Raw genomic sequence first — 15,288 nt, forward strand, 5'->3', positions numbered from 1 at the left:
ATTGGGATGATGCAAAAGTCTAATTGTCTTGCCATTGCCAATTAGTGGTTTCATCATTTGTTCAGGGAAGTGTATATAAAGAGAGTTTTGGAAATTTGTAACCAAATTAAAATATTCTCTCTCTGCTGCTGTGAGCCCTGCTGTAATGTGTATGACCAAGTGTGTATGTTGGTGTAAATTTGTATTGCCATAAACTGTGTTATTTTCTATCAGTAAAATACTTTATTTTTGTACCAAACAAAACAGACTCTGTCTTGAAGTTAATTTGGTCTTTGCTGACTTTCATAGTTAAGAACCGCTGTTACTCTGCTAATTCACTGGTATAGTGAATAAAGGGTTTATAAAAATAATACCCCTCAAGGCGGACTTAGACATTTCTACATGAGGCTTTTGTTGTGTGTTCATGATTCCTTATTTAGGGGAGTTTTATGGTTTTTTTATACGATGTTGTGATCCTCCAGTTTCACTTCTGTTTTTCAGAGCAGTTACCTGGGAGTTGATGTTAGAATAGGGAGTGTTAGCTATTATTTCTGACCATCCTGTTTCTGCTTGTGTACTGATGCTTTTCCACTATAGCACAGCTCCAACTAGGTATTGTGTAGAAGGAAAAGCTCTTTGTGTAGAGCTCAGGTCTGAATTCTGCAATACAACTGAAGTGGATGCAGCAATTACCAGCCTCGTGTAGCAAAGCTCTTAGGAACTAATGCATATGAAAATGACATGGTCCTGAGAAAGACTCTAGTTAAGAATTTTGCTTTCTAAAAATTGTGTGTCTTTGAATCAGATGTGGTCCTTTCTTTGCAGCTGAGCATATATCAACAATCGGTGCATTTTAGGGAGGACACTACAGGCTGCAATGGAACCTTGACAAAAGAACAAATGTTTGTGACAACATGCAAGAAGCGCTTTCAAAAATGAAGGCATTTTGAGCACTTGACTATGTAGTACATTTTTATTAGGGCAGGTGAACAAATAGATGGAAGCCTTCTTGTTTGCCATCATGATCACATTTAACACCTAACCACTCCTATCTAGGGATGTTCCCCATATGTGAAGCTAAGAGTTGCTGAATGAGTGTTTTATTTACTAGGAATATTTTTAGACCCATCGGCTCCCTCCCTTCTGCAGGTTTTCAGCCACCAGTTCAAACTGTACGTCTAATGGCTCGTACTGGAGCACATTGCTTCCTTGTTTTGACTTCTGCATACAAAGACATTAGATCCATATTTTTGGCCTCTCCAACTAGCTGGAAAGTGAAGTTCTGGAGCAGAGTGCTGAAGAACAGGAAGAGCAACATCCGACCCAGTGCTTCCCCTGGGCATGCCCGCTTTCCTGGGGGAGGGAGAGAAATGTAATCAATGACATGGAACATATATAGTGCTCAGGAAACACAGGGAACACAAACACAGGACCTGTGGGTTGGGGATTGTTAAAGCAAATAGAGTTACCTGCTGAAAAGGGCATGAAGGCATCTCTCTTCCTGAACTGGCCTTTCCCATCCAAGAAATGGTCAGGATTAAACTTTTCCGGAGTCTCCCACTGAAGAGGGTCAAAATGCACTGATGGAGTCAAAGGAATGATAGCGATGCCCTTCGGGGAGAGAATGAGACAGATAGCATCACTTGTTTCACCCTCATAAATATGTAAGAAACAGCCAAGTTCTGAGAAGGGTAAACTGGGGAAGCAGATGAGTGGATGTCCCCTGAGTGATTCCTTTATTGCTCCATGAGTTCATTCTGCTCAGCATTCCATTCCTCTGAGTTATACTGGGGGAATCCCCAAATTTAATTTTAGGATTAGAGTAGGAACAGTTTTTGGCAGCTTTCATTTCCTTCAGTTCATTGCCTTTTACACTCTCCCTCCCCATCCAGCACACACACTACTGATGAGTATGCTCATATTGATAGGACACTATAAAAAGTAGTCTTGTTATGACCATCTGTGTGGTTACCCGAAGAGCTGAGCCAAAATTTCTGAAAAGACATTTTCCTGTGAAAATTTCTGAGATTTTTTTTCTCACCCCATAGGAAAAAAGGCAACTTTGCTGAACTTTCTCTGAATATTTTCAATCATTTTTTGGCATCTGCTTCCATTTTGACATTCCCCCCCCCCCATTCTTTGCAGCACACTGCCTGATGCATGTCTTGTGTCAGTTCCCACAGGCAGATGGTTGGCCACTGTGTGAATGGAATGCTGGACTGGATTAACACTTGGCCTGATCCACCAGGGCCCTTCTTTTATTCTTATGTTCTTATCTACAATCATATTATCATATTTTTACCATGTTTGTTAATGTGCAATTTCTATTGTAGAGGAAGGTGGAATAGTTAAAGAATCTCAAGGAACTGAAAGCTGTGGCCAATTAAGCATGCTTAGTCCTCTGTATAAAATTCAGAAATGTAAAAAACAGAATAATGGTGAATTCTTAATGCATTGGTTCCACATCAGAAACAAGGCAACGTAATACAAATCTCTAAAAATTTCAGGAGAGACTTGGATGCATGGAATTTCTGAAGAATCCTCAGCTGCCATGAGGTTGAGGATTTATAAGCAATCATTTGCATAAGGAAATGGTTGACAAACTATCACTTGAACTTCTGCATTTTTTCAGAAAATGGCATCTTTGTTGTTAAATGACCTTCCAGTACACAGTCCTGGATAAAAAAAAGACACATTTCACAGAATGCTGGAGCTGAACAATAATGGGCAAGACAAATTTCTGTAACCTATCAACAACAACAATTTTATTGCAGTCAATAGACCATTCCAGCAAAAGTTACATACAAAAGGCCTGAGCGTACATTTAACTATTAAAAGGACAAGTAATCATAGAGGATCTAATAGAAATGGCCAAGTTCAAAAACTTGGCCACTTGCTTGGTGATTGAGTTGTCTGAGCTCTGAAGTAATAGGAACATTAGGAATTCAGTTCAGTGACCAGGAAAAGATTGGAGCTGAACAATAATGGACAAGACAAATTTCTGTAACCTATCGTACTGCCAAGCCTCGTGTGGCACAGAGCGGTAAAGCAGCAGTTTCTGCAGCTGAAACTCTCCCCATGGCATGAGTTCGATCCCAGCCGGAGCTGGTTTCAGGCAGCCGGCTCAGGTCAACTCAGCCTTCCATCCTCCTGAGGTCGGTAAAATGAGTACCCAGTTAGCTGGGGGAAAGGTAATCACGGCCGGGGAAGGCAATGGCAAACCACCCCGCTATAAGGCCTTGGGGGAGCTAGGGGTGGCAATGGCCGACAGAAAGCTCTGGCATGGGCTGGTCCATGAAGTCACGAAGAGTTGGAAGCGACTGAACGAATAAACAAACAAACAAAAATCATACTGCCACTATTCTTTCCTTAGGGTTCAATTTTTCACTGTTGTGCTAAAACAGTGCATCTTCATTCACACGGTTGCACAAACTCACATGTATATACATGGAATGCCAATTTACAAAAGTGGAAGGACCAATATGGCAATACAAATAGGCCTAATAAAGAGTGGGATGCTATGAGACAATGAAAAGCTCTGGTGCTGGTGAAAATGGGCGGGTATGTGGATGAAACAGATAAATGTAAAGGATAAATAGAAAAGGTAAAGAGCATAAGCAATTATAACTTTCTGGCTTCAAAGAAATGGGGGCCCAAAGGCCTTCCCTTCTTCAATGGTCACAAACAGCAGGAAAAAATATGGTGCGCAGAGCCTTCCCTCAGGTCTCTCAGCTCTAGGTTACAATTCTAAATGGGTGAAATCCTCAAGCCACTTAGAGCATCCTGAGTCCCACATTCCTCAGGGACAGCTATTTAATGGCAAATCCAATGCTCTTCTGACACAGCTGGAACTTATGCTGATGATAGGGAGACAGATTGCCCCTAGGAACCTCCATGTGGGCTCAGTGCTGGCAGTAGATGAGGCTATGCTCCCAAAGTGCTTGGGTCCAGTGTCGGCATGCAAGGCTGATGTCTCAAGGAATTACCAGCCCTGTGCCTCACGAGCTTTGCTGCCCTAGCCATTGCCCAATCCAGGAGGGACAAGTCAGAGGATGCTCTAAGAACATGAGAATTCAGACCAAGGGTCCATCTAGTCCATCATTCTCTTCACACAGTGGTCGACCACTGGCTGCAGAAAACCCACAAGTAGGACGCAAGTGCAACAGCAGCCTCCTGATTGCTTTACCCAGCAACTTGTGTAGATAGACAGACTGACAAACGAGGGAGAGTACAACCACTAGTCATTGACAGCATTCTCCTCCATGCAATTGTCAGATCCCCGTTTAAAGTCATGCAGATTGGTGGCCATCATTACATCCTGTGGTAGCAAATTCCATTCTTGAACTATGCGTTGTATGAAGAAAAAAGTCCTTTTAACTGTCCTGAACCTCACACCTATCAGTATTGCGGAATGATGTCCCCAGTTTCTATGTCTACCTATCCACTTCCTCACCATTATCATGTCTCTCCTCACACGCCTTTTTTTTAAAGCCAGACAAACCCAGATGCTCCAGATCCTTGATCATTTATAGGTTTCAAAAGAAAGAAAACAAATGACTTAATGGTAGACTCAGGAAGGGAACAATAATTTGGCTCTGGGTAAAGAAAGGCAAGTTCAGAGAGTTTCTTGGCTACAGGGTTGGGTTACAGTCATTTAGCTGGACCATGTACAAAGCCATGCCATGGAAGTTAATTAATTACTGGGTTATGAAACAAGAGTTGTCACAAGAGGTGGAAAAGTAGAACCACAACTCATTGACCTTTCTCATGGGTGGGAATGCTATAGGATTGGGCCATAATTCCCCATCAAGGCTCCAGACTGGCCAATTTAAAGGAACCCTTGTGCTTTAGCTGGCCTGGTGGTGATCTTTGCATGTTTCCGTAGTTCCATGGCAGCAATTCTCTTTAATCTAAACCCCTCTGCAGCCATCTGGGCCTTTCTTTTTGTCCCCGGAAGCCTTCCTTGCCTGCAACTCTGCTGCTGCGTTGGGAACAAAATGGATTCTTGAGCCAAGGTGTCAGGATGATGTCAATAAAATACATAGTGCACAACAAACATGTCCAGAGAATTATCATGTCTGAGCTCCTGTGAAGCACCTGGGAGATATATATATTTATTTATCTCCATTTCTGCCCCACAAGTTGTTCCATGATCCTACCTTAGGGATGGTGTAGTTCCTGAATTCTATATGATGAGTCACTGCATGTGGTAGGGTCTCAAGGCTTGCTTTTTGGTATCGTTGAGTCTCATGGATAACAGCATCGGTAAAGGGCATTCTCTCCCGGTCTTCCATGACGGGGACACGGTTGGGACCTACCACAGCCTCAATCTCCTTTTGGACTTTTGCTGAAATTAAAAGCATTCAGAAGATTCATTTCCCAAATTCTGAAATTCTCCACTAGTACAATGCTAGTCTTGAATATTCCCATGCCTGAAGCAAAAGAAGTCAAACTAACTCACACACAAATACCCCTCTGGAGTGAAACCCTCCCAAAAAAGACATACAAAAATGCAAGCCATAGACAGGAAAAGGCCATTTCCTCCAACAAGTACATTACTTCATCTCACTGATCTTACTAAAACATATCAAGCCTCTTTAACTACTGTTCTTTACACTGTCGTACTAGTGTAAAACCCATGTTGCTACTGGTGTTAATGCTAGTCCTCCTTTCCTGCTTTTTATGCCCATCAGTGCCCTCACCACAGAGGTTCTCATGAATAATCCATATATGGCACATGCAATCTCCCCTCCAAAATTGGCATGCGGCACAACCTCTCCCCCTCCCTCACGTACCCCAAATGGCTGCCCCTGTCCCCTTCCCCCTCCTTGCTGGCATTGACAGCATAACTGCACAGCTGCACTTGGGGGGCATTCATGGCACACTGATTGGCCAAGTAGAGCTGACCATCATACTGCTGGTGGAGGGGCTGCCCTGCCTGTTTGGTGCAGAGGAAATTAATTGCTATTAAAGCTCAAGCTTTGAACCCTTTAGAACTTCCAAAAGAAATGCACCTCTACACTGCTCCAGCTTTGGTTTAAAACAAAAATGAGCAAAATCAGTTTGGTAGGTCTCGCATAATAAGCCTTTTGTGTTCTTATATAGATGCCCAGCTCAGAGTGATGCAGCAGCCTCATGGAAACCTAGTGTGGAACAGTGATGGACAGAAGGGACATTCAGGCAATCTGGTAGATATCCAGGGGATTTTCAGTAGATCAGCAGGGATTTCTGGGGGCCCATTATTTTAACAATAGCAGCAACAAAATTACTCCTACCACCTGCCCTAAATTATGCTGCTGAAATGAAGAAAGCTTGCAGTAACCATGAGTAGATTTTTCATGGGAAGATGGTGAGCCCTTTTCAGTTCTGGTTCTCAAAATAAATTTGTGGGATCATAATCCTGTTTCCTTTTCACCAGGCTACAGTTGGTAGTTTGTTTTAGTAAAAACAAAACAGATCCTGAAACCCTTAATTATGCCCTCCCCTAGTCTGGAAGGCTTTCTTGTGGGAGTATTGTGGAGCCAATAGGAGTCACCTCTGCAATATCTGTGTACCTTGAATGTGTGGCAACTTCGCCATCACCACGAGGCTATAGAGCAAAGCATTGGTTGTACTTGCTGTCCCAGCAATAGAGAATGCAAACATACACATAACAAGGTCTTCAGGGCTATAGAAGATCTCTTTAGATTTTTTTTCCTATAAATAACACAGGGAGAGGAGGGAGGAGAGAATGAACGTTTCAACTTGAAAGGAAGATGTTGAATTTGAGACATCTTTGCCTCTTACAAGCAATAACACAGACAAAATCCCCATTGAAAAAGATGTTTAGATCAATCACTTCTGTTCATAAATGAGATGGCTTTGGAATATACAGAAAATCTCTTGAATCCTACTGACCTGGTTTGAACATAACGATAGCCCATTGGTTTAAAAACTGATGGGCTGTTGTGCACGAGCAGGACTCTTCCCCTTTTACCACACAATCCACAATCAGCTCATTCATATGTTTTCGATCATGACGTGCAAAACTGGACCACTGGGTTGTTCAAGAGCTAAACAACCAAGTGGTTAACCCATGTTTTACTGCTGGGTTAACTCCTGGGTTGTGTAGCTCCTAAACAACCCAGTGGTCAGGATTTGCACATTATGCTCCACAACCTACAAATGAGTCAATCATGGCTTGTGGGATAAAGGGAATGAGGAAGGCATACTCAGGCAGCGCACCCACTTGTGCATGACAACCCATCATTTTTAAACCAATGAGTTGTTACTACATGCAAATACAGCCATTGTGTCATGGATCATTCTGTTTGCAGTGTCTGATAACTGGACAATTGGGGTGGAAACAACTAATCACATAGATTATCCTTCAAATCGTTAGGTCAAGAAGGCATAGGAGTGGTTGAAGTGAAAGAAAGAATACTTAATCTTTACTCAGATGGTTACCTAATTAAGTATGGTCCAGACAGCAATCTCTCACCCCATTTATAGCATGAATGTAGAACTGGGCATACAAGATCCCTAAATTAATGGTAACTATTTACAAGGCTTTGAAATGAATGACTCAACCAAGGATAACTTGTTTTCTATTTTGTTAAAAAAAAAAAAAAGGGTAAACCACTATTATATCAAAATATTCCTGTCCCAAGGATATTTTCACCCATCATTTTCTGCATCTACTCTCCTGCTGCTTGGGTTGATTTGTAAATAAACCTGAGTAAACCCCACACCACCTGAGGTTAGTCTGGAGCCCATCACAATAGTCTTTAGCAGCTGCCACCACAGTCAGAAGAGGAATCTATGTTGAGAAATTGGGGGTCGTCTAAGAGTAATGAGAAGCAGCAAGAAACTTTCAACTTTCGGCTGATAGGGCTGGCTCTCCTGTCGAAACCCTGGTTGACCTGTGGAATGCAGAAATGACCCAGGTGGTTGACAGGATTGCTCCCGAGCGCCCTCTCCTGAGTAGAGCTCATACGGCTCCGTGGTATACCCCAGAGCTGAGAGCGATGAAACAAAATAGGAGACAGCTAGAGAACAGATGGAGGCGAGCTCCAGATGGATGTAATCAACTCCTGGTAAGTGCATATAATACAACATATTCAAAGGCAGTAAGGGCAGCAAAAAACCAGTATCTTGCGGCCACTATTACTTCATCAATCTGCCGCCCAGCGGAACTTTTCAGAGTTGTTCAGGGGCTATTAGATGCTGGCCCCAAGGACATTGTAGAACTCTCTGAGGACCGCTGTAATGAATTTGCCAGGCACTTCCAGGACAAAATCTCTGACATCCATCGGGACTTAGACTCCAGTGTTATAGCAGTTGAATCTAGTGAGGTGTCCAGAACGCAGGCTTGTCCTGTTATCTTGGATGAGTTTCAGTTGGTACAACTCGAGGATGTGGACAAGGTGCTTGGACAGGTCCGCACGACCACCTCTGTATTGGATCCTTGCCCCTCTTGACTAATAAAAGCTAGCAGGGATGAAACAGCCGGCTGGGCCAAGGAGGTGATTAATGCCTCTCTACAAGAGGGAGTGGTCCCAGACCATCTGAAAGAGGCGGTAGTGAGACCACTCCTGAAGAAAACTTCCTTGGACCCGGAAAATCTTAGTAACTACAGGCCGGTAGCAAATGTTCCATTCCTGGGCAAGGTTCTTGAGCGAGTGGTTGGGGGCCAGCTCCAGACACTCTTGGATGAGACTGATTATCTGGATCCATTTCAGTCAGGCTTCAGGCCTGCAGTGGTTCCGCTCTTACTTGGCGGGTCGGTTACAGAAGGTGATGCTTTGGGAACATTACTCGGCCCCTTGGACTCTCAAATATGGGGTCCCGCAGGGGTCAGTTTTGTCCCCCATGTTGTTTAACATTTATATGAAGCCGCTGGGGGCGGTCATCCGGAGCTTTGGAGTGTGCTGTCATCAGTATGCTGACGACATGCAGCTCTATTTCTCCTTTTCATCTTCAGCAGGAGAGGCTGTGCTCCTGCTGGACTCTTCCCCCCCACACACACACACAGGGCAAACTGCCATCTTGGCCCTGTGGGGAAGAAGAAGGACCGAGGGGACAGGAGCAGGCAGAAGTAACATCGGGGCCTGCTCCTGCTGGACTCTTCCCCCCCCCCCACAGGGCAAACTGCCATCTTGGCCCTGTGGGGAAGAAGAAGGACCGAGGGGACAGGAGCAGGCAGAAGTAACATCGGGACCTGCTCCTGCTGGACTCTTCCCCCCCCCCCACAGGGCAAACTGCCATCTTGGCCCTGTGGGGAAGAAGAAGGACCGAGGGGACAGGAGCAGGCAGAAGTAACATCGGGGCCTGCTCCTGCTGGACTCTCTCTCTCTCTCTCTCTTTCTCTCTCCTCCCTCCCTCCCTCCTTGACTCCTTTTCCTTTTGTGTCATGTCTTTATTAGATTGTAAGCCTGAGGGCAGGGACTGTCTTTTTTGCTAAGTGTAAGCCGCTCCAAGAGCCTTTTTTGGCTGAGGAGCGGGGTATAAGTATGATAAATAAATAAATAAATAAATAAATAAATGTAATAAATAAATAAATAAATAAATAAATAAATATTTAGCTTTAAACTGGAAATATTCCTGATATTTAAGGAATTGTGCAAAAATGCCTTGGACCCTCCTACCTTTTCCATCTTCATTAGAAAGCAGTCAATATAGTCACGGGGGTTCTGAGGATCCAGCGTCTGCCGGTGGGATTCCACCTTCTCACGGAGTAAGGCACACAGCTTTTCACCATCAGCAAACACCTTGTTGTGTTGTCCAGGCAGGTAATCCATTATTTTGGGAATAGCAGTGTACACCTAAAATAGTGATTATATGCACAATGTAAAATATAATGAATCCACTACATTTGTGACTCAATGACCAAAATGGTCACAGAGCAGCTTTTAAACTGCTCTGTAGAGAATTCACAAAGTGGGGATGCCACAATCCTAGTGGAATAGAAAGAACCTACCTGATATGATTATTCTGAGATACAAACTCTGTAGGAGCCTTGCCTAACCTGATGCTCTCCACATGTTTTGGACTTCAGCTCCCATCAGCCTCAGCCCATAGGCCCAATGATCTGGAATGTTTGAAGTTGTAGTCCTAAACATGTGGAGTGGTTTAGCCTATGCACTAGAAGAACTTCCCACAGAACTATATCTCAAAGAGCAATGCTAATTTCCATCCATGACGCCCTATGTAAGAGGTGTGTGAATCTTATCCTCCTATAACATCCCTTTGTTATGCACCAAACCTATCTAATCCACTAGCATATTACATAGCTATGTTCAAAACTTAGGGCAGATTGGACAAGAGGGGGCTTAATTATGCCTCCAAAATGGACTTTTTGCCTCTACAGGAAGAAACATGCAAAATAGTGCTCCCAGTCATAACTATTGTGTGGCCCAACTAGGCCACCCACAATAAATGCTCAATCCCCCACCCAAAAAACACCCCACACTGACATTGCAGCTCTACTCAAAACAGGCATAAAGCACCACAGCTAAGAGTCAAATAGGCACAAAATCTGGCAACAGGAGTATTTACAACATCAAAGGAGCAATATACCCGTCCTAAAAAACTGTGATAGAAGCTCGCACTGTCATTGAAAACGCGCAGATGCTGTAGGAAGGCCTCATCTTTATAGTCAAAGCGACTCCCATGGAGAACAGAGCAGATCACATTAGAAACACTGTTTGTGATGCTTCTTCTTGGATTGAAGGGCTTCCCTACAGAGACAAGAGGAGGGCACAGTGAGTAGAGCCTGGCAGAGGGGATTCCATCTTCCTTGGGTCCCATTGCTAAGACATCACCAAAAAGAGAACGTGTCATCAAAAGAGATGGCACGGATTTGCATATGCTAATTCAAATGTACAAATGCAAATTTAGAAATAATCAGTATAATTTAAATAGAAAAACCGTTCATTTGGCCATAGCAGAGATGATTGTGACCAAGTGATCTCTTCATTTAGCTATTATCCAGGTGATAGGCATCTTCAAGGCCCCCATGTTCCCCCCTTCCTCGAGTTCTTTACCTTTAAATAGGCTTTGGACTTGGCAGCCTTCAAATACAGGACACCTTCAAATAAACAGAAGACTGTCCTCTATAAGGTAGGACATATGGCCACACTAAGAGTGGGCTCTAACAGGCATACTGCAACAGGGGAGAACCATCCCCCCCACAGAACACTAGATATTTCTCTATTAGAGTCTACTCTTAGGATGGCCATGTTTCCTACTTTATAGAGGACAGTCCTCTATTTATTTGAAGATGTCCTGTATTTAAAGGGCTGACAAGTCCAAAATGGGGATGAAATTCCTGCTCGCTTCCCCCCCCCCTCCTGCCATCTTCCTTGGGAAACCCATGATATTTCCCCATCCTTCTCCTAGTGAACACCGTAGCCATGTGTCCTTCTTTACAGAGAACAGTCCTCTATTCACAGGGCTATAAGAGGATCATCCTCTATTTGTAGGGCTGTCCAGTCCAAATCTGGTTGAACTATAAAAAGGGGAGATCGGAAGCCTGGAATTTGCCCATCAAGCATTAGCCACCTGCACAGAGCACTTAGCAGGCACACCGGTCATGCAGTCAGTCCCCCCTAGTATGATGAGCTGTACGGTATTTCTATTTAAATTGTCTATTTAAATTGTAGTGTGTCTGTGTGTTTTTTTAAAAAATGGTAAGCCCGATCCCAAATGGGTGCTGCTGTGTGCTCTGGAGGTCTTTCTTATGCCTACCAAGAACTGCGCTTTAGTGTTGTAGCTGCTGCCCTGTGGAACTCTCTTCCCATTACTATTAGACAGGTGCCAAACAGTTTTGCATTTTAGGGATCTATTTAAGACATACCTGTTCACTAGGCTTACCCTATAGCGTGACCCATGTATATATATTGTTATTAATTATGTGATTCTGTAATCTTATTCTGTATTTTTATGGTTGTGATTTTAATGTTGGACACGCTATGGTGTTATGACGTTCAGAGTTGGTATAACTAATAATTAAAAACAAAGACAGTTCCTCGTGTGTGTGGGTGAATGCCTTCCTTTCAGAGCCAGTTACAACACAGCTTCAGGGTCTTGTGCTCTTCCCTATCACAAACTAGGTACAATGACTCCATTGGTTCCCAATGATTCTATTGACCTTATTGACGATTACATCCCCTTTTCTGACAGGCAGCATCAATGATGAACTTCTCTCCTGATTACAGCCCTATTTTGGTATAGCCTCAACCAGAGTTCACTACTTCTGGACTAGAGATGTGAAGGCCTGGAAACCATCACTACCACCCCAACCTGGGGAAAAAACATGTGTTTTTCCATTCTTTTCCAAAACTTTCTTTGTTTTTTCCCTAAAAAATTGAAAAAAAAGGAAAAAAATGGATTATAGAACGTTTTATTTTATTTAAACAAAATGTTTAAGTCATAAATACTTTTCTTTGTTACTAATGTTGTTGATGGTTTCTTCTGGGTTTTTTAAAAATTCTTTTTTTTCCTGCTCCTCATAAACTCACAAAACCAAAGAGGTTCCTTAAAGGTCAGGTGTTCCTTATAGTTCAGGAGCTTGTAGCTCCATTTGTTAAACAAACAAACAAAAAAGTAAAAATTTAAGAAAGTAAATTTGATTTGTAATAATTATTTGAACACACTGTACTTTTAATATAACAAATGTGATAATTTAATGCTAAACCAACTTGTACATAATTACATTTCATGTTCCTAAAGTAACAAAGTGACTTTCAATCTGTAAAAAGTGCTAATATTGCATTTTTTTTCTTTTTTTTCCTGAAAATTTCTCTGTGTTTTTTTTTTTTTTTAAAAAAAACTTTGGGGAAAAAGTTTCTTCCCCATGGTTTCAAAATTTCTGGAAATTTTACATCTCTATTCTGGACATACTCTTCTGAAGTCACCCGCCAACATTCTCACAGTGGGACCAACTTTATTTACTTGTTCCTTGTTCCCAGTACTTTTTTCCCTGCATAGTTTTTGTCTTGGCTGATAAACATCACCATGACGTAGGGCATGCAGAAACCTAACACTGACCAGATTTTTTTGCTCAGCAACACTTCCCCCTTTCCTTTCATTTTGATACACTGGAGTCTAGAAGGACCTGGGGTTTTATTTGGAAACTTTTCAATTAACTTCCCATGTGACTCATTCCAATTTCTTAGTTCTAAAATAAACAGCTGTTCCTGATACTTTTCATCTCTTAGAGGACTTCCCATTCCTTTTGAGTAAGCTGGGCATAAGAGGACCTTGTGTGGCAGCCATTTCCTCCACCAGGCAAAGAGCTTCCTCCTGCACCCTCTCGGACATTGTTTTCTTCCCCATGCCAAAGTCCCACAGGGTGGAAATGGTGAACCGGCGCAGCTCCTTCCATTTTGCCTCATTTCTGGTGTTTAGCCCTGAAATCAAAGAGGAGGAAATCACAGCTGAAACTCTCTCCACAGCCTGAGTTCGATCCCAGCAGAAGCTGGTTTCAGGCATCCGGCTCGGGTCAACTCAGCCTTCCACCCTCCCGAGGTCGGTAAAATGAGTACCCAGTTAGCTGGGGGAAAGGCAATTACGGCCGGGGAAGGCAACGGCAAACCACCCCACTATAAGGCCTGCCAAGAAAACGTCAGAGAAAGCTGGTGTCCCTCCAAGAGTCAGTAATGACTCAGTGCTTGCACAAGACGTTCCTTTCCTTTCCAACAGATGAAAGTTAGATCATAGTGATTTCGCCATTCAAACTCTATTCTCATTTATAGCTGCAATGAGCTATCTAACATATCAATGTTTTCATTTACTCAAGGATCCTGCGGGCCAAACTAAAGATGATGTTAATGACATCAATGCAATTACATGCACGTATTTGTTATGCAAATTTTGTCAAAAAGAAATCCTGAGAAGCCATGGGACCATCGAGAGGAGGGAAAAATCACTTAGGAAAAAGTTTCTAATTCTATGACCAAAGAATCTACCATTCGTGCCAATAGAGGCTTTCCTTAAAATGCAAATAACAACTACAAAGAAGCAGATTTTGTTGAGACTGTGGCAAGGAGAGAAAGAGTTAAACTTCCCTTTCCATCCCTACCATCCATGATCCTGAGGCTACTCAGGCTTTCCTGTGCCAAAAATATGCAAGTTTTCACCATTAACACAATTGATGTCATATTTCGTTTGGCCATGAGAGCCTTGGAACTGGTGAGTTATCTCAACCCCAAAAAGAACAAACAAGATAACACAGTCCACCTTGACCCTTTTGCACTCTATCCTGGATCGGGATGGTAGGACGACTTCCAAACTCTTCAGCATGATCCACCAAAGCATCTTTCACAACTTCATATCCACAGAGCACAACCAGAGGCTTTGGTCCAATCCAGACAGTGAAGATAGGCCCATACTTCTCAATGAGCTGAGGGAAGAATCAGAAATGAGCCTGGTTAAATAGGCAATGGAACTGCCTTTGGGATAGTGTTGAACCTCTTTCATCCTGAAGGATGAATTCAATTTTGGAGGTAACCTTGGGAGACAAAGTCAAGTCATCATAGAATAGTAGTTGGAAGGGGCCTATAAGGTCATCAAGTCCAACCCCCAGCCAATGCCACCACCCCCACCCCAATCCAAGTCAAAGTGCGTAATGCCCCAAACCAGCCAGGTTATTTTGACACAAGCACCTCTCCCTATATCCAACATCAAAAATACAGTAAAAATACAATAATAATAAATCAAATAGAACCAATAGTTTGCTGCCATTTCATGACACTCAAATTCTGTTTCCTGAGGCAGATGCCTCTCTTTGACTGATGGTGGGGCACCAGAACACGATTAGCCACCTTCTTGTGGCTGGACTGATGAGCGTTTTTATATCTTTGCTTGCAGTTACCTTGACAGGTTACTTCTATCAGTTTATTATGGAATATGTGATGTTAAACACATAGCTTAACATCATTTTTCTCTTTTTGGAACTACAAATAGCAGCAGCTGTTGGAGGTTGGGATCACCCATGGTAGCAGGCAGGGAATGGCACTTAAGTCTTTTCCTCCCTGTCAGTCCCAATCAAATTACTTTTTAAGTCAATGATGAAGTTCAGGTAATATTACAGATATTGTCACGTGAAGCATTAGATATTAGGAATATATTCATAACATGATTGCACATATTTATTCTGGTGCTCATCTTAAATGCTGTCCATGAAATCAAGAGGTAGTAGACATGGTGCCATTTCATCATCTTCAAACTCCTCTCCTTCTTCTAAATCTACATTGCTCTGTCTGTCTTCGTTGAGGTTATTGGAAGCTTGTATGGTATCCACACTCCTTATCTTATCTTCTTTGTACT

The 15,288-nt window shown here is 42.8% G+C and overlaps 1 protein-coding gene across 1 annotated transcript in view; it reads right to left on the bottom strand.

Annotated features, from left to right (window-relative positions):
* Positions 1-993: 993 nt before the first annotated feature.
* LOC134394736 (cytochrome P450 2C8-like) overlaps positions 994-15,288 on the bottom strand; it is a 44,369-nt gene continuing 30,074 nt past the window's right edge. Inside the window, exons 5-9 of the mRNA XM_063120422.1 lie at positions 9,606-9,782; positions 6,534-6,675; positions 5,139-5,326; positions 1,449-1,590; positions 994-1,332 (exon numbers count right to left, since the gene is read on the bottom strand). Coding sequence (XP_062976492.1) covers positions 1,145-1,332; positions 1,449-1,590; positions 5,139-5,326; positions 6,534-6,675; positions 9,606-9,782 — 837 coding nt within the window. The 3' untranslated portion in view covers positions 994-1,144. The remainder of the gene's footprint in view (positions 1,333-1,448; positions 1,591-5,138; positions 5,327-6,533; positions 6,676-9,605; positions 9,783-15,288) is intronic.

Source organism: Elgaria multicarinata, chromosome 3 (assembly GCF_023053635.1).
Source record: "Elgaria multicarinata webbii isolate HBS135686 ecotype San Diego chromosome 3, rElgMul1.1.pri, whole genome shotgun sequence".
Classification (NCBI taxonomy): domain Eukaryota; kingdom Metazoa; phylum Chordata; class Lepidosauria; order Squamata; family Anguidae; genus Elgaria; species Elgaria multicarinata.